Genomic DNA, 24962 nt, shown 5'->3' with positions numbered 1-24962 from the left:
TCCTGGTATCTGATTATTTATGCTGTGAAAGATCATATTTTACTACTGTAGAAGATGGGAATTTATTGTGTTCCCTAAAGAAAGTTATGTGAAATATTGGTTTTGGGGGGATGTTTTATCAGAGTTCTACCAGAGAAACAGAGCCAGTAAAATAAAAAAAAAAAAAAAAAAAGAAAAGAAAGATATTTATTTATTTATATGAGTGTCATTCATTCATTCATTCATTCATTCCAAGGAATTGGCTTATGTGATGTGAAGGCTGGCAAGCTTGAAATCTGTGGGGCAGGTAGGCAGACTCATGGGCAGGAGCTGACGCTGTAGTCCTGAGGTTGACTTTCTTCTTCCTCAAGAAAACCTGTTTTTTTTGTTTGTTTGTTTTTGTTGTTGTTTTTTTGTGTGTGTGAGCAGTCATTGGATTTATAAAAAGATGCAACAAAATTTAAAATGTTACAAAAATATCATTTTCAAAACAACATTAAAAAAGTGAGTGTCTTTAACCATATTCAACTCATAATAGAGCAAATGGGTGAGTGGAATAATAATTCATGCTGTATCGTGTTTCATAAACTGGCAACAGAGAAAATTGTTTGAAGGAAAGCAGAGGAATTTTGTCTTTTAAGAATTAGAATCGAGGGGCTCCATAATCATCTGGCATCCGCTCAATGTTGTACCTATGGTTAGAAATGTACATGATGGGGAACTCCAGGGATTTTCCTGATTCTTCGTTTAAGGTCCTGGTCAACTGTAGCCACAATGTAACACTTGTGCTGAGTTACTCTCTGTACTAAGCAGTCATCTGCATAGGTTCCTTTGTGTGTGCATGGTAATCGTTCAAATCTTGGATCCTTGGCAATCCTTAGAGCCACTTGATACTTTTGCTCCAGATTCTTAATTTCAGCCATTACGTAGTCAGTTATACAAGGGATACACTTGGCATACAGACAGTCCATCGTTGACTGAACTAAGTCTAGTTTGGCTTTACTGGAAAAGTTGATAAAATTGGTATCAACCAGGATGTGGTAAGGTGGGCCCAGCTGTGTGTTATACTGGAAGAATAAGCAGGAAGGGTATTGGCGGACTTCTCTTTCCTTGAGTGCACTGGGATCTTTCTTTTGTTTCTTTTTAGGTTTTAACCTCTCCTTTTCTTTAAGCCTCTGATCTCTGAGACTAAGCATTCGCTTCATGGTCGCATACTTCCTTGTTTTCTTTTGCTTCCCCATGTTCACGCCACACTCTTGTTTCTTCAGGAAAACCTGCTTTGTTTTTATGGTCTTTCAGCTCATTGGATGAAGCCCACCCACATTATGGAAGGTAATCTCCTATACTGAATATTATCTAATTATACATGTTAAGGAGAGCTACAAAATACCTTTACAGAAACATCAAGACTAGTGTTTAATTAAATAACTGGGCTACTGTAGCCTAGCCAAGTTGATACATAAAACTACCTATCACAGATGTTAAGTGTAAGGCCAAAGAAGAGTTCTGTGGTTCAATAAAGTTGAGAAATGTTATATTAAACTTTGCTCTAAGACTTTCCATTCTTTAATATACTGAAGTACATTGTGGTTTTGAACTATTTCTCAAACTTATTTGATCAAGGACATTTTTTGTGTTTGTTTCCCTTTGGGATCATACTTGTGTCTTCACAAAGTGAAAATTCAATAATATTGACTGAGAAATATTTTTAGATAAATGAATGGTTATTAAGTATTGGGTTAATGATCTTTATATATGCTCAGAGCCATCACTTTCCCTTGGCAGACATTAAGTTTTGATAGCTTTAAAATGTTTGCTGTCCTTTGGAGATTTTATCATTACGGGGAACCAGCCAGGAAGATGGAGCAGGTTCTGTGTCCTATGTATTATAAGCTTCATCTTATTACTTTTACTTTTTAATGTGACAGGCTGTAACTTTGTTCCACTTAAGAGATTATTTAAATCCATAGAAAACAAGTGAAAGAAAAGACCAGGACACGTTAAGGTCTGAAAATGAGTCCATTTTTATTTTGTCTTGCTACCCTCTTACAATATCCAGCACATTGTTTCACTCTCGGTGGTGCTTAGTATATGTTGTACCTCACTCTTAGAAGAGAAAAATACTTTCTCCTTAATCTGTTTAAATCCCTTCTTAGTGTGATGACATATTAGATGAGATGAGATTTGCTCTCCTGTGACCTATTGGTAATGTCATGTGGTCGGGAGTCCAGATGTAACTTTTAGTCCTGGCCAAAGACTATGACCAGTAATCAAACATGTGGGCAGATCCATTGACCTGGAAGAGAGTTGAGCATGAAAGATAGGTTTGATTGTCGCCTGTGTGTCCAAATCTTCCGAGCTGCTTCCTATATAGGGGCCACCCTGAGCTGTCTACATGGATGTTGTGAACAAGTAAAACTATTTTTGGAAAACAAATCAAAATTTAAAGTCTGATTTAATTAGAAAGGTATTAGTTCATCCTGAGAGATTATTGTTTTAACTCTTTCACTGTGTTAATTGATTTCAAGTTATTTTTTTAAATATGTCAGAAATCCACACAAAGAAAAAGTTGATATTTTGACTATTTTATGCATTTAATAATAACAATTTGAACTGCTTTGTATATAAATGACATTATTTTTATGTATAAAAATTTCAATATATTCATTCCGATATATCCAACTGCCACGGCAAAAGAGTTTAAAATAACTAGTTTGATTGACTTCAAGTGGATTACTTAAAAGTCAGTTTGTGCATGTAGGCAAGAAAAAATGAGCATGTTAATGTCCTGTTTCTTTCCTCACTGTACAAAAGAAAAAGAGGCTTTAAAGCTTCCCTCAGTTAAGGAGTTGGGGAAAAAAGTTAAAAGGAGTTGTAAAACTTAAAAGGTTTCTTCCTACCAAGACAGAGATGGTCCTGAAATTATCTGCTCTGCCTGAGACAATAGCCTGAACACTGAAAATGTAGAAATTTTAGAAATGATAGATAAACAAAAGGCAGACAATACAAATTACTTTTAATCCCATCTCCCAGAAATGATTTCTATTCACATTATGCTCAGTTATTTTTGTATTTGTAAATACATGTATGTAATTGTTTTCATCTAATTATTTATCTCTCCAAGCAATGATTTTATTTTAGGGCTTTAACATTAATGTTTTATAAATTTAATAATATATTTATTGTTAATTGATTTTTAATATGCTTTTTATGATTTATATAAAATATAAAAACATTGAATATGTTCTTTCCTTGAATATACAAAATCATCTACAATAATAGCAGCAGACCTTTAACAGATGTGTACCATGAACTTGGCGTATTATTTTTCTAGTCCTCAACTCTCATAATAACCTGCTAAGTAGGATCCCAAGGAAGTGGGATCCTGGGGACAAGAACCTGTCCATGTCACAGAGGCAGTCAGTGCCATGGCCCAGCACTGTCTGGTTATCTGTGTCACTCCAAAGACTCTACTCATAAAACCATCATACTACCTGCCTCTTCTGAAGTAAACTCTGTGTTGAATTTACTAGGTCCCAGACAAAATATCTAAGATATAATGAAATGAAATTATGAGCAAATTGGCCATGCACACAGATTTGATATTCAGGACTTGAATATCAAAGCACGCAGTGCTTCCACATTACAGAGGGACGATGTGATTGCACCATCAGGGAGCTGCAGAGAGAAAGGGGACAGAGTCCTTTGGCCTGGTCCTACTCCATTGAAGGCACAGTGCACTTCTTTAGGGAAGGAATATTTTGCCACAGATTTTTCTTTAAAATCAGGTTTGTTTTCTGACAGTGACCTCAAAATAGTGTTAGAGGACCCACATTGGTGACTTTGAGGCTAGCTGATGACACCTTATATTTTGTCATCCATATCAATGCCTATGCGCTCATCATGTACCGACTTTGTATTTCTAGAGCAATGCTTACATACTGAAGGTTCAGTCAGTGGAGAGCATTTCTGCATCTTTAAGAAATGTAATGTGGGTTAACTGTGTTTTATATCTTCTACTCCTGTTAGCTGCACTTTCATAAAGTGGAAAGTCTCTTACGCTATGAATAACCTGATCATATTTTACTCTTCAATAATCTGTTGTATTACACACAAAGGCTTTTGACCAAAAGAGTGACATTCAGTTTCTTCTGCACTAACCAATCGCCTTCATTCCAGAGGAATAGGTGTGTGTTTTTTAATTCTCCAGGGTTATTGAGTCTAGCAGAGGCCTTGTCTGCATGGGTGTCCAAGTTGACCTCGGAAATATGCAAGCGCACTGGTAGTAGTAAATGCCAAGATTGTATCTGAAAGGAACCAGCTAACAAGACACACGCCCACTACATCACAAGACTGGAAGGAAGGCAGGGCTGGGGCAATTATAGCCTTCTCTTCATTTAGCCTCTTTTTAAAATTAAAAATGAACAAAAAACAACAACAGCTATGCAAATTAAATTTGAGAGACTTTTATTAAAAATCTGTGATTTTTCTGGTGTCTACACTTTTCTTTAAATCTCCCACTTTGCTGTTTTATGTTTCTTCTTTCTGCTTACTCGTTCCCTTCCTTTATATGCTTCTAAACATCAAATATAAATAAGTAAGAATGTGATATTTAACTTTAATGGAAGCAAAATTTCAGTGTGTAGTCACTAATGAAGTTTGCTGGTACATAAGTACATTGAGGGAGCTCATACCTTTCTGGTTCACGTTGCGTGGTGTTAATATGGGATTTTGTATTATTAAGTTTGCGGTTCCCTGACTAGTTCCTTACCAGGTTTTCAGTATTCATGTCTCCTTGCCATTAGTGAACTCAGATTCGATGGGACAGGTCCGAGAATAATTATGACTCCAAAGTCATGCATCTTTGTACATTTTCTTTTTCTTTATGCTTGCATGACTTCTTGAATCGTGTTAGCATAACAGAAGGCATCTGGGCTAGGGCAGAGTTATGGGATCCCAAGGCACAGTTATAATTATAGGAACTGAGGCGCCATCATGTGCAGGGCAACTCTGGGAATTCCTCCCCAAGTCAGTAGTCACACACTTTCCAAGAATGGATCTATTTGGAGATGTATTTCAAACCTTGTCAAAGTCATTTGTTTTGGCTTCTTCAGTCGATTTGTGTGGAGACTCTGATTGTTGGCTGCTGCAGTACAATCTGTACATAGGGATATAGGGCTCATGATGTAAATAGTATGGCATATAAATAGTATGTAAGCCATGAAAGAGTGAGGGCCTTCTTATATAATTTTGTTTAGTATGGAGAAAAGTGGGAGAACACAAATAAAACTGTTTCCTTATTTGGGCCTTCATGATATATTCAAGACCGGTGTTTTCTTGTGTGTTTTCCTTGGATCTCTATTTAACCAACTTTAAACCGAAAAACACTTTGGGGAAACTGGTGGTTACTACTGGAGTCAGTATAACAAAGTCCTAGGAGCTTTACTTGTAGGTCTCAATTAGGACCTCTACATAATACTCAACTTAAAAAATTTATAATGGCATTCCTAGCAATTAGTAACTAATGTGGTAATAATAATGTTGCAATAGTAAGTGAATTGTAATGTGATCCAAAATAACTTAATAGAAAAACTGAAGAAATTTTTTGTGACTCGCTACGTAATTTTTTTCTTCTGGAGAAATTCTTTTATCTCTTATTCTACTGATCATTAAAATAAAGATGGATAAGGATCTGTCCCTCATGCAATGATAACTATTGATGTATCATTACCAGTCTGACAATTATTTAGCAATACCAAATGATGCCACATGTATTGGTGACAGCTCTGCATAGACAATGCATAGAGATATACGGCTCAGTCTGTAAAGTATGTTTGTGTTTGTATTAGGTTTCTTATACTTGTGAAGCCTCATTTTTTTGTCTAAAGACTTATTTGTTTAAGTCATTTGGCCTCTGCTGATAAAATAACTAGTTTAGAGCAACACAGACATATGCCCACACACATTCGCATTTACAGGCCCTGATGTGGAGGTGATACTAATCTCTGCATGGGTGACACTTCTGGGTTCCTCTCCTGCCCCACCGTTCCTGCCTTTCATCTTCTCCAAAAGCACCTTTGGTTCTGGCAGCTGCATATGGAGAAGCCTTGGAGCCATGTGCTGATGCTACACTTTCTTCTAAGCAGACCTCTCAAGCCAACAGCAGATGCTGGCTGCCTGCTTGTCCCTGGAGCCTGGGAAAAGAGCAATTCCGGACAGGGTCGGCCTGTTCTGCCTCAACAGATGGTCAGCATTTGGTTTTCTCAGTCCTCTCACCTGGAGAACTCCAATACTGGGTCTGTTACTTATTTTACATTGAAAAGAAGCAGAAAAGGGGAACACAATGCCATATCAAAATAGCCACCAGCTTCAATGTTTATCAGAGTAAAATACAATCTATAAAAAAAGAAAGAGAATGCAAATAAACATGGCACATTTACTAAATTGTTTAACTACAGTTCCATGATCTTGATTTTATTTATTCCGGTTTGTGGCAGATTAAAGAGGTTTAGCTACTGAGAAGCTATGGAGTAGATTTTATACATTTTTTTTCATTTTTAAAAAAATACATGTGCCAGAAATTTCCATTTTAATTTTCTAATTTGATATTTATATATGCACACTGATATTTCTTCATATCAGACGATACGTTTGTCATTACGGCTCCATTTAGCTACATAATGACAGGTCAATTCATTATTTAAATAATTTCCAAATAAATTTCAGTTATTTAAATAAAAAATTGCATGTTGTGTTATATGTAAATCTTTTCATTTAGAAAGCATTTCAGAAGTCTTATGGTGCTCAGATATAGAACACCGATAAAACTATCAGAGTTTAATATTGAATCCAGCCTATGAAAAATGAAAGCCCAGAGTAAATGATCTTCCTGTAGATTATTGCTGCACATGGAGTTGGCAGTGACTCAAATTTTGTTCCCAGACGTAGTCAAGTTCTGGTTTGGAAGTTGAGGTCAAGGGCCTCAGTTCTGCCTCCTGGGATATAACTGTGTTGCTGCTAAAAATGTTTGCACCAGTCTCTGTTATAATCTGAGTGGGTTTTCTTGGACTGATGCCCAGCTAGTTTATTTTTGTGTGGAGTAGGCTGATTTTCTGATTTTCTGTATATTTCTTTGTAGAGTTTACCAAACTCTTCATCTTGGCTTCAACTTTAGCAAGGTCAGGGTTTGAGTAAATGGAATGGAGCCTTTAAAAAGCCATTATCTAAAGTTCCCTAAGATCTTTATTGCCCACTTTTAGAGTAACAATTTCTGCAGAACCTTAGCTCAGCCTGTCTTGAGAATGGAACCAAGAGCTGAAGTTGTGTATTTGCATCCCCAAAGCCTGAAACTGTACCTGTACAATCTCGATTATTTATCTTTGTAGTCTCAGAAGCTTTGCATTTATGGATTCATTGTATCATCTTATGATCGTTTGGAGTCTCTGGTGGTGTTTTAATTAAAAACTCATTTCCTACTTCCCACTACACTATTTTACACTGCTTAAAATACCAACCTCCCCCAGTGTATTTTTTGGTATTTGAGTAATGGGTTGGAATCAGCATTACTTTAGGAAGCTAAAATACTAAGATTTTAAGGCTAATGGTATAAAGATTAAAAACATTTCCCCAAGGTATGTTTCCTCATCTTTAGAACACACACAAACACACCTTCCATATATAGCTGTATATATTTTGATATTGACTAATCACAAAATCTAACAGTATGTCTTACAAAAATGAACGAGTCTTACATCCATACAATGGCTATTACTCAGCAAAAAAAACCCAAAAACAAATACTGATACATGAAACTATTTACATGGATCTCAAGGGCCTTGTACTAAGTAAAAAAAAGCCAGTCTCAAAAGGTTAGATACTGTTTGATTCCATTTGTATAAGTCTTTTTATTTTATTTTTATTTTATTTTATTTATTTTATTTTATTTTATTTTTTTAAATACAATGTGAAGGCGATGTAAAGTGCAGCACAGGGAATACAGTCAACAACATTGCAACAACTATATATGGTGTCAGATGGGCACCAGACCTATCGGGTGAGCCATAAATGTCCAATCACCATGCTGTACACCCGAAACCAATGTAATACTGGCTGTCAACTGTTATTAAAAATGAAAAACACTATGTGAAAACTTTTCCTGTAATATATTTAATTCAATATGCTGTATAGGAAATACTTTTAATGAAATTCCAAAATAATTTTATAGCTAAATTATTTTATAGATAAAACAGAATATCCTTCCAATATGATGACATTTTTTTAAAAAGTTTTTTTCCAGTTTTATTGAGGTATACTTGACAAATAAAATTGTATGTATTTAAGGTATACAACGTGATATTTTTGTTTCTTCTTTTTATCTCTTGAGCCCCTTCACTCGTTTCTCCCACCGCACCTCTGGCAACCACCAATCTGTTTTCTGTATCTATGAGCTTGTTTTATATTTGCTTGTTTCTTTATTTGTTTGGTATTTTTATTTTTACATTTTTTTCAATATTATTTCATGTTTATTTCAGGTGTACAGCATAGCGGTTAGACACCTACACAACTTAAGAAATGATCCCTCCAACGAGTCCAGCAGTCATCTGGCACCACACACAGCCACTACCACATTATTGACTCTATTCCCTGTGCTCCACCCCACATCCCCATGACTATTTGGTAACTACCAGTTTGTACTTCTTAATCCCTTCACCTTTTCATGCTGCCCCCCAAACCCCTTCCATCTATCACTCCAACAAATCTAGTACCAATATGACACCACACATAGTCATTACAATATTACTGACCATATTCCCCATGCTATACCCAACATCTCCATCATTACTGTGTGACCACTAGTTTGTACTTCTTAATGCCTTCCCTTTTTCACTCACCCCTAACCCTGCCACGTCCCCCCCAATCTGGAAACCATCATGTTCTCTGAGATTGACCCTCAGGCTGATTGGCTGTGGGGTTTAGCCATGTTTAGCTTACAGGCTGCTGTGCAGGGGGCTTACCCCACAGAGTGGGATTGACCCCAGTGGGCTATCATGCCTCTTGAGAGCACCTTTTGAGTGTGCCACTTGTGGGGCTAATTGAGCGATGTTCTGCTGTGATCTGAGCCAACCTCCAAGTATGTTGATTCTGGGCACTCTTGCCTGGGGCTCTGGTACAGCCAGGGACTACATGGTAGGAACTACAAAGTGATCCATAGTTCTCTGCTGCCTGTGTTAACCCTGGAGGCACATGGGCTCTCTATTCTGTTCCATTGATCTATGTGTCTGTTTCTATGCTAGTACCATGCTTTTCTGATTACTATAGCCTTGTAGTATAGTTTGATATTGGATATTGAAAAGATTTTTCAAAGACAAAATAACTATATCTCTTTGTCCTTTTATGGTTAACATTCTTGAAGGAGGAGTCAGTCCACTTTCCCCTCATCTTGGTCTCCCATTCTTTTCTTTGTCCAGGTCAATCTTGATTCTATCCTCCCAGGTCACTGAAGCTTAAATACTGAAGTCTCTTTTTAGTAGCTGAATTCAACAGAAATATTTTTTTAGGTCTTATATGAGTTGACTTCCTTCTGGCATTCGATAGCCTTAATCATACAAAACTTTTGAAAACGTTTCCCTTTGGTTCCACTTATACCTTGTCTTCTGGTAAAATCCCATTGTACCTCCTCAGCCCTTCTCTGCTTTCTTCCCAGGCTTTTGTTTCTTGGGTACTCTTGAAGTAACCACGTCTCCCCTCTCAGCCTCCTTGTCTTCCTCTACAGCTCTTGCTGGGGGAGCTTGTAAGTGCCAACATTTTAAGTTATAACTCCGTATTTTTGTTTCACATCTGTATCTATAGTACCAAACTCTTTTTGGAACTGTAGACCTGATTTTCCAATTTGGGTATTTTTATCTTCCAAAAAAAAAATACCAAAAAACAAAAACACAGCGTCTTTCCTATGTACCTATTCTTCTACTTCCAAGTCTCCAATGTATAGTTTCAATCTTTTCCTCAGCAATGTTCACTCTATATTTCCCTGTTAACTCCCTTATTGCCCAAATCTGAAGAAACCTCAAGTCCAGAACTTTTTCTATATCTCTGCTGTCACTATTTTGTTGGAACCCTCAACCTTTCTCCCCTGGATAGTTCAGTGGTACCCTAACAAGTGTCCTGATCCCTAATTCCTACCTTTTAGCATCCACCCTCCTCATAATGTCAGAAATATTTTTTCTAGTTAAAATCCGATCATGTCAATCATGGTCTTAAGACATTTGATCATCTGACCCCTCCCTACATTTCAAGATAAATAAATTGGCTGCCATTCTAACACTCAACTTAATCTTTGATGCCTCCATCCTAAAATGCATTGTCACTCTTCCTAGAATGCCTTTTCTACAACCTTGTCCAGTCCATCTGCCGAACTCCTTCTGTTCATTCTCTGTGCTAGAGTTTGGTTGTCAGACATGGTGAAGTTTTCCCTGATTCTTCCGAAACCTACAACTGTATTTAACAAACAATCACGACAAAAATTGTATTCATCTGCTTTACCTCGCCATTCTTGGGACTTCAGCCTCTGCCTCTGACAATTGCCTTTCATGTCACTACAGTGAGGTCTCTTTTGTGCTTCCAATATTGAGAGATAGTCACTCTTTCTATTTGGTACCCACATTTACCATACAAACATTGAGGGTATGCCTGCCACCCTCATATGTTGCATTCCCTCCCAATTTATGCATTGATCACAGAATTCACCTCTTATGCCTTCAAGAATCAGGCCCTATCCCTTACTTACTGTTCCTTACAGACCCTCTCCTCTTCTGCACCAGCTTAAACTTCTTGGGACTAAAATGTGTGCCAATTTGTGTGACTGGCATTGTGCCCATCTTAAAAATCTTTCTTCCCTTTACATGCTTAACCATTGTCCAGAAGCAAAAGTTGTACAATGTATCTCCTCCTTTTTTCCCCAGGTATACAGCCTGGGTCATAAAAGACAGGCTCTTATCCTTGATAGTTTAATAGCTTGAGTCTTAGATTTGCAGGCTCATCCTTGTGTCTGTTCATTAGCACCTTCCATGGGTTCCCAGGCCTCAATCCACCAACATATCTTCATAGGCCATGGAGACTCAGCTTAGGTCTTCCTTCTGCAACTTTGATGTGTAAAAGAAAAATTGCACCAAACCATTTAAACAGGCAAGGAAGACTTTATTCAAGGCAATTGCAATAGGCAAGAGAGACTTTTATAATAGGAGTGAGCGCTTAAACCAGCCTCCACTGAACCAAAAGGCTGGAGAGTCTTTAAGTGCTGGCGTAAACTAGTGGAAAAGTACTAGAACACATTAGTGTGAAGGTTGGTCAATGTGATCAAGCCATCTGTGTTTGCTAATCAGTGCCTATGGAAGTTACGCTCCTAACTTTCCACAGAGACTGGGAGATTGGGATGCTCTCTTTCTTTCTTTCTTTTTTTCCTTCCTTCCTTCCTTCCTTCCTTCCTTCCTTCCTTCCTTCCTTCCTTCCTTCCTTCCTTCTTTTCTCCCTTCCTTCCTTCCTTCCTTCCTTCCTTCCTTCCTTCCTTCCTTCCTTCCTTCCTTCCTTCCTTCCTTTCTTTCTTTTCTTTCTCTCTCTGTCTCTCTCTGTCTGTCTGTCTCTGTCTGTCTGTCTCTCTCTCTGTCTCTCTGTCTCTCTCTCTCTCTCTCTCTCTTTCTTACTAGTTTCAGGTGTACAAAACAATGTACTAGTTAGATGTGTAAACCCCTCACAAAGTGATAATCCCCTCCCCCAACCTATTGCCCCTCTGACATCATATGCAGCTGTTACAATTCCAATGACTCTATTCCCTGTGCTATCTTTCTTCATGATTATATTTCAAAGGGGTAGCTCCCATATCCTGTAGAAAGACATTCCTGGGTTATAGAAGGTTTATGTGTGAAAGGTACAGAGAAAAAATTTATAATTGCAAGTTTTCTAAAGCAAATCCTCTCAGAAAAGGGAGGTCAGGGGTCTATAATCAGAAAGAAACCTGTTTAAAGTTTAGTTGAGCAATTTTAAATCCATTTCGTTCAGATACATAAGCATAAACTAAAAGATAAATAGTGACCCATTTAACCTGCTTTTAACATATTCCGTCGGTAACAATGATGTGGGTTATGCAATATGGTAATTGCCATATTATTAATGAAATTTACATATACTTTATTCTAACAATATGCTACAATTGTGAATAATTTCCCTCTTAGGTTCTGTCCACTTGAGGAGAAATGAAAAACACTTCAAAATGAATGCTTTGCAATTATCACTATTTTTTTCTTTCTGACTCACTATTTATTAAAGGTGAATGCATTTGTCACACAGGCAAATATTGGTGGTTTGATTGATTTGTATTATTGTTTTCTCTTTACTACAGAAATATGCATTAGGGTAAGTCTTTCAGCAACATAGAAAATAATAATTTAGTGCCATAGCTTGGTAGTTTCTAGTATAAATGAATCATCCTAAGCCAGAAGGCAGATAAGTTAAAGAGAATGGGTAGCAGTCAGTAAGACAGCAAAGAGACAGCATAGTTCAACGTCACCATCTTTCTAAAGGGTATACTTTCAAGGATGAATCTTGACTACATCAGATGATTTTTCTTTTTTTACTTGGTGGAAATGGTATTTGATTTGGTTTTCCATGCCTATTACATGAAATAGATTTCATAAACACAGTGAGTAATCCCAAGGCTGTACTGATTTTTTAAATTATATAACATTCGTCATAATTATCACTTGTCACCTGACCTTTTATATAAAGTTGCATGAATTAGGAAAGATACAAGAATGGTAAGAGTTGATACTGAATGAGTGGTCAGTAAAGGCTCTTTGGAGACTATCACTAACTTGTTCTCTTTAGGAAATACCATTATTTATTCCTCCACATTTGTTCACTACTCCTTTTCTTTTCTGCTGTATGACTCCCACACTAGTCTGCTTCTCCAAATCCCATCACCACTGCCATCTTTATTTCTATCTCCACCCTAATCCACGTCAGCTTCCCACATTACAGCTGGACTACTGCTGTTATCAACACTCGAATTTTTAGCAATACTCTCTACAACCTATTGTTTACACAAGATAAACATAAAAAAAACTGTAAACCATATTAAATTGCTTAATACCTGTAAAACTTTCCCATTGCTTCCCACTGTACTCAAAATAAATTCCAAACTCCTAACTGTGGTCCTCAAAACCCAACAGACTCTTGAGTCTGCCTACCTCATCCAGCCAACCTCTTAGCACTCTCCCCCTGGTTCACGATCTCCAGGTGCTATCCTTTCTGTTCCTTGAACCTGCCAAACTGATTTCTGCCACAGGGTGTTTGCCGTCACTGTTCCATGTCCTTGGACAGCTTTCCTACTAGATCTTTTCGTGGCAGGCTTGTTGTCATTCATATCTCAGCACAAAGGTCCCCTCATCACTGAGGATTCCCTGACCATCCGATATATATATATATATATATATATATATATATATATATATCAGTCTCCTTCCTCCCATTCAGCCTCTATCACCATCTTCTTAGTTCTAATTGTAATACTTATAATCACCTGCAATTGTCTCGTTTTGTTTTGCTTGTCCACTGCTGTGAGAATGTAAGTCCCATGAGGGTAGTATCTTCCTTTCATATATAGTGCTATCACCCCAGCCTCCAAAAACACCTCTGGAACATTGATATGCTGAGTAAGTATTTGAGTGAATTAATGAATCAATTTACTAAGCACATATCATTTATGATGTCCTACTGTCTGCCATGTCCAATGCAACATTCCCTTTGGAATCAGAGACGACTATTGCATGGTTGCATACTTCATTTAGCTTACTGGCTGTTATCTTTATCTGAGCATCTGGTTACCAACCCATCTTTTAGGGCTTATATTTAAGATTTGTTTGAGGGAATCAAGATGAATTGAAAAAATTCATGGATAGTCGGATACTTTTGGTTCTCTAAATACACCCTATGGCTACTGCTTAGGAACCTCTAAAAATTTCGCTTATCGCACCATGTACATGACTTGTTTGCTTTAATGAGACTTTATCCAGCAGGTACCAGACTTAAGGCTTTTTACTGCTTATTACTACACACAAAGGTAAGATGTTTACCCTGTCTTCAAGGAATATGAAATTTAGTAGGGAGATATAAACTCTTTATTCCCATAAACATGAACTAAAGCTATATCTTGTAAATTCCATTTAAAAAGTAGAACAAATAGTAGAAGAATCTAGAGAAGAGAGTGATCACGCAGAGAGGAGATGAACAAGAAATGTTTCAGTAATAGGTTAGCTTCATCTTGGGTTTTAATAATCACTAAGATTTCAACAGATGGAGGAAATGGCACTAACAGAGGAAAAGGCGAGGGAAGAATAAGGAGGTTTTCAATCGAGTAGCAGCATCAGCCTGAAGTTTTGGAATAGACCTCCATGCTAGAAGACTTCGAAATGTCTTTGGTGGGAGCCACTGGAGATTTGTTAGCAGGGCTGTCACTAGCATACCAGTGCTTAGCAAGAGTAAATTAGATGTCTTTTGGCAGAATGGATTGGAGTGAAGACAAACGGAGGCAGAAGACCAATCGCTTCGCAATCTTTTGTGATATGACAGTCTAGGGTTGACAGAATAAGGGTTAGATAGAAGGATAGTCGTTTACCTAAAGAAATATACTTTTAACATGATCCTACTCATCTCTGACAAGCGCTTCCTTGTTATCTAGTTTGTTAAGATATTCTAGGCTGTCCTTATACATTTCCTGCCCTAGATCTGGGACCAGCAATTTCTCCAAGAAGCCCTGGTTTCTCTTAAAAGGAAATGATATTTTAAGACAATCATTTGGGCCCTAGAAGTACTTATTTTGAAAGGATTTACCATTGTTTCTAAGCTTTTTCTATATATATATATATATATATATATATATATATACATATGTATATGTATGTATGTATATATACATATACATATATACACATAAATTAACACTAACACGTATAATTAAAATTCATGACTATGTGGTTCTTATTTCATCTCTTGTATATTACGTTTGTGTTTCCTTTCATCTGCATTGAGAATTGTGGTCCCGAAGGACACAATGGATGATTGAATTAGAATATCCCACATTACAAACACAACACCCTCAGAATAACAATTCTGACACTGTCACCACCAGTATGATTTATATACTGTTTTTGATTTAGGAAATGTTAGTGGGAATACTGATGAAAATGTTGTATATTCTAATAGATTTAGAAAGTTACAGACCTCTTTATTATTTATTTGTCTTTGTAACATGGAACTGATTATTAGGAATGATTTTTCCTCAGTATTCCCTTCTCCATCCTTGAAGTTGTCAGTGATTTCCAGGACAAGCCTAGTGGGAATTCCACACTCAGCAGGCAGGTTGGTATAATTAGGCCCAGTATCTATCACTGTGGGGAGGTGCCTGGTGGGGGCTAGAGGTAGGCCCCTCTACGCCTCATTATTTTCTCTTCTCTCTCTTGTAGTAAATAGAACTTCCAGATTTGTGAAAACATGAGATTCATTGGGATCATCAATTCTCCTTTTATATGTTTTACTTCCAATGAATATAATACTGATTTTTCGTTTCCTGCTAAAATATATTTTCACGGCTCATCTCTTGGAAGCTTCTGAGAGAGGATCTTAATTATTTTTCAAATGAGGATGGAGCTGCATTTGTGATCTAGGGTAGAAAAGAGTGTTAATGGATCATTTTGGAATATATAACACATATAAGTGTTCATCATTTTGTAGGAAAAGCAAAGCTGAAACAGATTTCACTGGGAATAATGAGAGGGCTGGAATTTTCACTACGACAGTGAAACTTGAGTTTCCAGCACTGGAATGATTCCCACTCAGTTTTTTAAAGACTTTTTTCTTCTTTTTCTTTTAGAGTAGCTGCAGGTTCAAAGCAAGACTGAGAGAAAGATATAGAGACTTCCCATACATGGCCCACTCAATTTTACTGTGTAAACTGTTGCTTTGTACAAAGAAATCTTAACATTTGCAAGAAATTGATGGGACAAAAGGTAAAGTCTTTTGAGCTTTTATGCAGCAGATTTTGGAGCAGCTAAACTCAAATCTAACTCTGAAAACATTAAGGAGGAAGGGAAGAGATTTGATAGTGGAAATCGTATTACAGACATTTATGATGTGATTTAATAGCTGAGAAGGCTGATGGATGACATGTGGCACGTCAAGTATAATTTCTGCTCTTATTTTAATGAGACATCATGAACCAGGCATTTCTTTCTTGCTAGTTCTAAACCTGAAATGTTTTAAAAGTGAATAAATGACATGTAGAACAGGACAAGAAAATAGAATTAAGGAAACAAGAGGATTCATTTAAAAGGAAAGATTATAGAAACTAGATACAAACAACATCAGTTATATCAGTTTAAGAAAGGATGCAATCTACAAATAATAAAAAGCAGCAAAGAAAAAAATCTAAAAGCAGGGAAGATTTGTTTTATGATGTACTGGTGTATGGCTAGAAGTAATAAAATGAAATTGAGGTCTGGGAAATCTAGATTAAAAGTATTTTAATCTTAAAATTTATACGGAACCAAAAAAAAAAAAAAAAGCCCAAATACCACAGCGAATAACCACAGCAATCTTGAGAAAGAACAAAGTAGGAGGTATCATGCTACCTGGTATCAAACTATACTGCAAGGGCATAGTAATCAAAACAGCATGTTACTGGGGCAGCCGGTTAGCTCAGTTGGTTAAAGCATGGTGCTCTAACCAACAAGGTTGCCGGTTCGATCCCTACATGGGCCACTGTGAGCTGCGCCCTCCACACCTAGATCAAAAGCAACAACTTGACTTAGAGCTGATGAGCCCTGGAAAAACACTCTTGAAAAAAACAACAACAAAAAAAGCCTGCATGTTACTGGCACATAAACAGACACATAGATCAATGGAACAGAATAGAGAGCACAGAAATAAACCCATGCCTATATGGTTATTTAATCTATGACAAAGAAGGCAAGAATATACATTGGGGTAAACACAGTCTAGTCAATAGACTGGGAAAACTGGACAGATACCTGCAAAAAAATGAAACTAGACCATCTTCTTTTATCATATACAAAAATAAACTCAAAATGGATTAATGACTTAAATATAAGATCTGAAACCTTACGACTCCTGGAAGAAAACATAGGCAGTAAACTCTCTGACATTGCTCTTAGTGATACTTTTTCTGATATGTTACCTTGGCAAGGAAAAACAAAAGAAAAATTAAGCAAATGAGACTACATCAAACTAAAAAGTGTATGCACAGCAAAGGAAACCACCAACAAAACAAAAAGACATCTTACTGAATAGAAGGAGATATTCAGAAGGAGATACATCTGATAAAGGGCTAATATCCAAAAATTATAAAGAACACATACAACTCAACACCAAAAAACCCCCACAAACAATCCAATTAAAAAATGGGCAGACCTGGATAGACATTTCTTCAAAGAGGACATACAAATGGCCAGTAGACATATGAAAAGATGCTCAATGTCACTAATGATCAGAGAAATGCAAATAAAAACTACAACGAGATATAAACTCATTCCTGTCAGAAAGGCGACCATCAATAAATTAACAAACAATAAGTATTGGCAAGAATATGAAGAAAAGGGAACCCCCATGCACTGTTGGTGGGATTGCAAATTGGTACAGCCACTATGGAAAACAGTATGGAAGTTCCTCAAAAAATGAAAAATAGAGTTACTTTAGACCCAGGAATTTCAATTCTGGGTATATATTAAAGGATTCCAAAATGCTAATTCAAGAAGATATATGCACTCCTATGTTCATTGCAGGACTATTTACAATAGCCAAGATATGGAAGCCACCTGAGTGCCCATTAATAGACAACTGGATACAGAAGAAGGGTTCATATATACAATGGAATATTACTCAGCCATGAAAAAGAACGAAATCCTACCATTTGCAACATGGATGGACCTAGAGGGTATTGTACAAAGTGAAATAAGTCAGACTTGAGAAACACAAATACCATATGACCTCATTTATATGTGGAATCTAAAGAACAAAATAAACAAACGAAACAGAAACAAACTCATAGATACAGAGAATATTTTGATGGTTGCCAAATAGGAGGGGGTTGGGGCATGGTGAAAAACGTGAAGAGATTAAGCACAAATTGGCAGTCACAAAATAGTCATGGGCACATAAAGTACAGCATAGAGAATATAGTCAGTAATGTTGCAATAACTGGGTAGTGCCAGGTTGGTACTAGACTAATTGGGGGGATCACTTTGTAAGTTATAAAAATGTCTAAACACTGCTGTACATCTGAAACTAATACAATATTGAATGTCAACTTTAATTGAAAAACATAATAATTTATTTTTTAAAAGCATTTTAACACTTACCAATAATCCTGACTTAGAAAAATACTTTTTTTCTATACAGTGAAACTAAATTTGTACACTTGACTCATATTTACCAAGAAAATGGGGGACATTAGGTTAATGTCCTCTACGTGAGCTGATCTGCCTTAAGTAGGGGGGTTTGTAAAGGGTTTGACTGGGGAGAATTGAGAAGGCAGATCTTAAACTTGACAACTTATTGTATCACATTATCTTCTGATTTAAGTAACGTATTTTTGAATAGCTCAGTGTTTTTTTTTTCAAGTTAATATTCAATTTCAATCTTTTGTATGTCTTCCTCTCCCCCTTTTCCGGTGCAAAGTGGGATCTGGTTGTATGGGAGATGGGGCTTCCATGATCTCTTAGTGGGACAAATGAGGGTGGCATAACCAATCCACATCCTCTGGACCTTCGTGGGTCCCTGCTCTGCAGTGGCTGGTTTGGTTTGCTTTCAGCACTGGTGCCCGCTGAAGTTTGTGTGGCCACAACTTGCCATATGAGTGCCATGCAAGCACTTACAGCTGACACCCCTGGTCCCAGCCAGTTGCCTTTGCTCACCAAGTCCCTGCAAACTGTGCTTATTTTGTCCCCTCCCCCCCTAGTCCTATTAGCACCTTATCGTCTTCTCCTGGGAGCCTATGGAAACTTCTGGACTCCCTGCATGGGGGCTTGGAGCTCTAACTCCTCCCACCCACCCAGCCACTTTCTCCTCCTTGTGCCTCTCCTGCATGTGGCACAATGCTAGGCGTGGGCATGTGAAATGCTTCCTCAGACAACACACATGGAAGCGTGCCACCAACCAGACTTCCCAGTGTTTTTGAGCTTCCTATACCTACCTAGATGTTTGCCTCATGCCCTGCCCCTCCCCAGAATGGGAAAGTAAACAACCTGTGCATCTGACCTTTCAATCCTGCCTGCTCTCTCGTGTGTTCCCACCATCTACTCGGTCAGATCTGGCAGCCTTTCATTCCCTCTGATGTTATAGTGGCTGCCTGTGCCATGTCCTTCTCCATCCCAGGGAAGAATTGTCCTAACCTCCTTCCGTGATGTTGTAATGTCAAAATATCCGCTGGAAAACATGATTTGCTGGGGAGAGAAGGAAAAACACATATCGGCAGTATATTTTAAATGTTAGCCCTGTTGCAATAATAAAAAAATATTAGATGTAGGTTCTTTGGTAAAAGGCAGTATAAAGCTCTTTATTTAAGGCTCTCATTATTCCCATCCACTACCCTCCCTCTTTCCTGCCCATTTCTCACTTCACTGTTATTCTCCCTTATACACTTAACAACCAAGCATTTAGATCACTTTTGCTTTCTCCCTCTAGTGGCTGCAATCACTCTGGCCCCTGGATTCCCGTCTCCTTGTCTCCAGTGACTTTCACCTAATTACAGAATGGCTCCATATCCCAAACTATTAACTCCTACATCCCAACCCTGGAGGGAGCACTTCTTACATTTTTCTCACATGATAACCATTAAAATCCTTTTTCTTCTCCAGCCTTTTGCTCCCCTATTCCCTTATTTCCCATCAGCTTCCCCCAGTCTCCTTCCTTTCTCATTCCTTTTAAATTTCATGAACCATGCTTTCCATTACTCTCTTGAAAGTATCTTCAATTCCCCACCAGTCTACATTTCACCAGCCTGGTAAAACCTCAATTTGGATAAATCTTGTCCAATTGCTCTACTTTGCAGCCTGGATTTCTGAGTGCCAAGCACAGTGCCTAGCATATAGTAATTACTTAATAATCGCTAAATGAATAAAAGTTTATGGAATATATATATGTATGTATATATGTGTGTGTGTATATATATATATATATATATATATATATATATATATATATATATATGTTAGTGTTTATGATCATGGAATTTGGATGAGACATAAACACCATATATGAAACCGAAGGACCCTGGACATGGTAATAAACCTCTCTGCATTTCAATTTCTTCACTATTAAGATAAAGATCATAATAGTGTCTTCCACATGTGAAGATTCAAAGATGAAGATAAATCACGTGGCGAGGGCCTGGTCCACAGTGCATTCAAGGCAATTTAGCCAAGTGTAGTTGTTAAAGCAGAATAGACTTGTCGTCTGCATTTGCACCATGGTTTGAGTCCTTCTACCACATTGCTTCAATAGTCCAAATGGCTGTGGTTAGATTGGATAGTGGAAGGAGATGGGAGCAAGGAGCTGGAAGTTAGATGGGTGTGAGATCAGAGCAAGCAGTAGGTGGGAGTATTTCTCAGTGGTTAATAAGATAATTATAGTGTTTCAATGATAGTGTTCAGTGCCTATTTTTTTGCATATGAATTCTTATTTTTACTATACAAGTAAATTCATAGGAAAGCAGAATCATTCTACTTTTTACAAGATTACATCTTAAATTTTGATTGGGCTCATACCTGGTCCTTGCTTCATTTTTTCCCTTTCTTAGTCACCATTCTCCACTCTCTTGTTTACCGCCCAAGTTTTCTTACTAGGACACTAGTCTTCTAAATGTGCCATAGAGGTTCATATATGCTCTGAATCTGAGGCGGTGAAAAAGACACAGCACAAAATGGACACCATCATCCATGTGTCACTGGGGTTTCCTTTCTGTTCATTTAATGGAATAACATCTCTTCCCCCCATTTTTCAATAGTCTTTTTAGATATCCTGGGAAGTCTTCTATGAGTATCTCCCAACCCACAAACCCTTAAGAGGGCATGGGGTATGTCTTTGTGGTCCTAGCAGGATCATCCTAATTTTTGACAGGATGACATCTTACATTTTGTCAAAAATTACAATGATCTTGTCTGGTCCAAAAACCCTAAGTGTGTGTGTGTGTGTGTGTGTGTGTGTGTGTGTGTGTGTGTGTGTGGTGTTGTTGTTGAATTAACTTAAAAGATGGGTAATTTACCATAAAGGTCAGATATCCAGAGAGGTGTGATGAAAATTTTTGTTCCAATTTATAATTTCTGGATTTTTAAAAATTTTTTTCTGCTTTAATTCAGCCAAGTAGTTCACTAGCCAATTTCTTCACTGTGACTTTTAAAAGTATTTTGTGGACCACTGTTGCTTTCCTCCTGCCATTTTCCTTCTTTTCTTCCTTTTTGTTTTATCTGTATTATATTATAGGGAAGGGAATCAATATAAATGCCAATAATGGGGTTAAGCATTTTCACATACATTAGGTAATCACTTAATACATTGTAGTTAAGACAAAAAAAAAATGTGAGTCCCACAATTATGACCCAAGAGGTAGATTTTATCTCCCCAGTTTGTAGGTGAGAAAACTAAAGTGCAAAGAGGTGAAATAAATTTTCCAAAGACGTGTATGCAGCTGTTAACTGGCAGGAACCTAGACTTGAATCTAAATTGGAACATTTTATTTTTGGGACCATAATTTTGAGAGGACTCCAGCTTACATACATTCATATAAAACTTAACTTGACTTAACATATTCGTGCACGAATGCCAGTGATTACAAATTAGAAATCAGGTAATGTTACATATTTGATTTATTGTAATTAAGATAATTAATTATTGGACGTGGTGTAAATAAAATTATTAAAGTATTTCAACAAAGTTGCAAAATGTCTGAGTGCCAGGTTGAAGGAATTAAAATAAATTCCTCGAATGGAAAAGGTGACTTTGTTAGAAAGGAGTCATAGGTATTTCTACAGAGTCTATAGAAAACTGTTAAAGAAGCCATGGTTTTAAAAAGGTTTTTGTATCATTTATCTGTGTAATCCTTGTCTCTATACACAATGTTTATGAAATACTTGGCAATAAGAAAATTTATTTGGTAGGGCCATCCATACTGAATCATTAGATTCTGTACATCACCTTTCCTCACTCTTATACACTCAGGTATGATTTAGGGGAATAGTGAATCATAAACTTAATTATCTGTATCCATCTAAAGGATTGTCTTTCAAGGAAGGTACACAAGTACCTTTTTATAAAGTCTATTTCTTATAGAGTTGTCCAGAAAAAGTCAGTCTGTATGAGTAATTATCATACTCATGTACCATTTATAGGGAAATTTACTTGTAAGATTTCAAAGAGAAGAATGTAGCACTAATACCCATTCTTTAGGGATACAAAGTTTTGCTGCATGGTTAAAAATGATCATTATTTTTTTCATCTAGTTTTTAATTCAACAAACACTACATGTATTCATTCTAATCATAAAGAAATTAAAAATAGATGTACCAAAATCCTCTTGCCTGCTTTCCTCATTCCAGAGAAATCAGTATTTCCTCTTTGGAATGTATCCCTTTCAGCATTTTTTTTTAAAGGTGTTTCCATACGTATATGTAGGTATATAGGACATTTTAGCTTTGTCGTGTGTGTGTGTGTGTGTGTGTGTGTGTGTGTGTGTGTGTAATATAAAAGATACAGGTATGTATTATTCTGCAACTTTATTGTTAGTCTGGGTGTCCAGCAGACTATCTGTACCAGGGCATATATACTTATATCATTAATTTAATAGCTGCACAGCATCCAATCTCATTCTCCCTACCTACTTCTTTCTTTTCACACTCAATCTGCCTTGATGTTTCTAGAACATACTGAACACAGTTCCATTTATGTCTGCTGCCTGAAAAGCTCCACTAGTAGGTATTCAGTTGCCTCACGCCCTTACTTCTTCCATGTCTCCATCCAAACATGCCTCATCAAAAACTCTCTGCTGTTCCTCTCCATCTTCTGCACCCTCTCATTCAGTCTCTCTGTCTCTCTGTCTCTCTGTCTGTCTGTCTGTCTCTCTCTCTCTCTCCCTCTCTAGCTCTCTATTTCTATCTCTCTAATCTCTATCTCTATGTCCCCTTAACCTGCTTTATTTTTCTAACACCTATCACTACCTGGCAGACATATAATAGATTTATTTATTCATTGTCTGTCTTCCTTCACTATAATTTAGACCATACATTCAGAGTTTGTTCACTGATGTATCGCCAGGACTTAGAACAGTGGCTGGTACATAATTGGTGTTCAGTAAATATTTGTGAATGAATGACTAGTATGGAAGTTTATTTAGTTGATTTAACTGTTCCTTTCCTGATGGTCATTTAGGTTGTTTCCATGGTTAAACTATGACAAACAATGTCACAATGAATATTCTCTTATATGTCTGTCTGCATGTAAGGATATGTCCAGGGTAGATTCTGAGAAGAAAAATTCTTGGGTCAATATGTTTGCACATTTAAGATTTAAATAGTCAAGGAAAGACAGCCCTCCAAAAAGGTTACACCAATTTATACCCTCCAAATAGGAGTATACTACTCCTTGCCATAACTACTTGTGAAATTACTTTAATGTTTGTCTATCTGTTGGACAAAACTGATTTTTTACTAAGGAAGAAAGTATGATTGAGTAGGCAACTATCAGTTTCTTAAAATTTATTCATTTCCTCTTTAGTGTCATATCAATCCTGTTTTTTTCTTGATTTATAAGCCAACTTGATAAAAAAAAAGAAGAAAAAGCCCAGTACACTATTGAATAATAGAAGAGATAAAGGTGTCCTTTTCTTATTTCAACTTTAGTTTTCACCATGAATACGATGATTACTCTTCTTATCGCTTCCATATTGAGTCAAGAATATTTCTTGACTCAATATGCTATCAGTTTTGTTTTTGTTTTAATTAGAAATGGATGTTGGGATTTTATTGTTTGAGGTTCTCCTGTGGGATTTATTCCTTTCTTTTGTCCATATTGTAGTGAATTGTTTTGATGTATTTTTAAATATTGAATCATCATTGCCTTCCTGGAATAAATGACCTACTTGGTTATGATGGAATCGATTTGCTACTATTTTTATTTAGAATTTTTACTACATGTATGTAAGTAATATTGGCTTTTGTTTTCATATCATCCTGTCTGGCTTTGATACATTAGTTCTTTTGTCATTGTAAAATAGCTTTTTCATTTTCTGTACCATGGAATAGTTGCTATAAGCTGGCAATTATCTCCTCCTTAAAGGGGTATAGAGATTCACTCATTAAACTATTTTAACAGCTAACTTTTTGGAGGTAGATATTTTCCACCTCTTTTACTGTTTTTGAACTCTTTAATGTTTTTGATTTATTTGTGCCAACTTTGATGTTTTCATAAAGAGATTATTTGCCTAGATATTCACATTTATTTTGTTCAGCTCCTCAGTGTTCTATCACTTCTAATAAATCTCTTACTATTTTTTGCATTTTAGTTTATTAATTTTTTTCTCATTCAATAGTACTTTATATTAATTTCAGGTGAACAGCATAGTAGACATTTATATAATTTAAAAATTGATCCCCCTGACTTGTCTAGTACCCACCAGGCACTATACATAGTTATTACCATATTATTATTGATTATATTCCCCATGCTTTACTTTATACCCCATTGACTATTTTGTAACTACCAATTTGTATTTCTTAACCCATTCATCTTTATCACCCTGCCCCCTCCCATCTATCACCCTTATAAATCTAGTGCCCATCTGACACCACACATAGTTATTACAATATTATTGATTATATTCCTACACGCCCATGACCACTGTGTAACAACCAACTTGTACTTCTTAATCC

General features: G+C 36.7%; 2 protein-coding genes across 3 annotated transcripts in view; one reads left to right on the top strand and one right to left on the bottom strand.

Annotated features, from left to right (window-relative positions):
• Nucleotides 1–24962, top strand: part of CAMK4 (calcium/calmodulin dependent protein kinase IV) — a 193544-nt gene that overhangs the window by 20356 nt on the left and 148226 nt on the right. The gene's annotated exons all lie outside the window — the stretch shown is intronic.
• LOC308499485 (rRNA-processing protein FCF1 homolog) lies at nt 678–1230 on the bottom strand (the record flags this gene model as incomplete). The annotated part of the gene is made up of 1 exon (XM_081052991.1): nt 678–1230. The coding sequence occupies exon 1, from the start codon at nt 1218–1220 to the stop codon at nt 678–680; it is 543 nt and encodes a 180-aa protein (XP_080909117.1). The 5' UTR covers nt 1221–1230.

The sequence above is a fragment of the Rhinolophus hipposideros genome, assembly GCF_964194185.1.
Source record: "Rhinolophus hipposideros genome assembly, chromosome: 7".
In the NCBI taxonomy this organism is placed as follows: domain Eukaryota; kingdom Metazoa; phylum Chordata; class Mammalia; order Chiroptera; family Rhinolophidae; genus Rhinolophus; species Rhinolophus hipposideros.
This window is presented reverse-complemented; position numbering and strand designations above follow the sequence as displayed.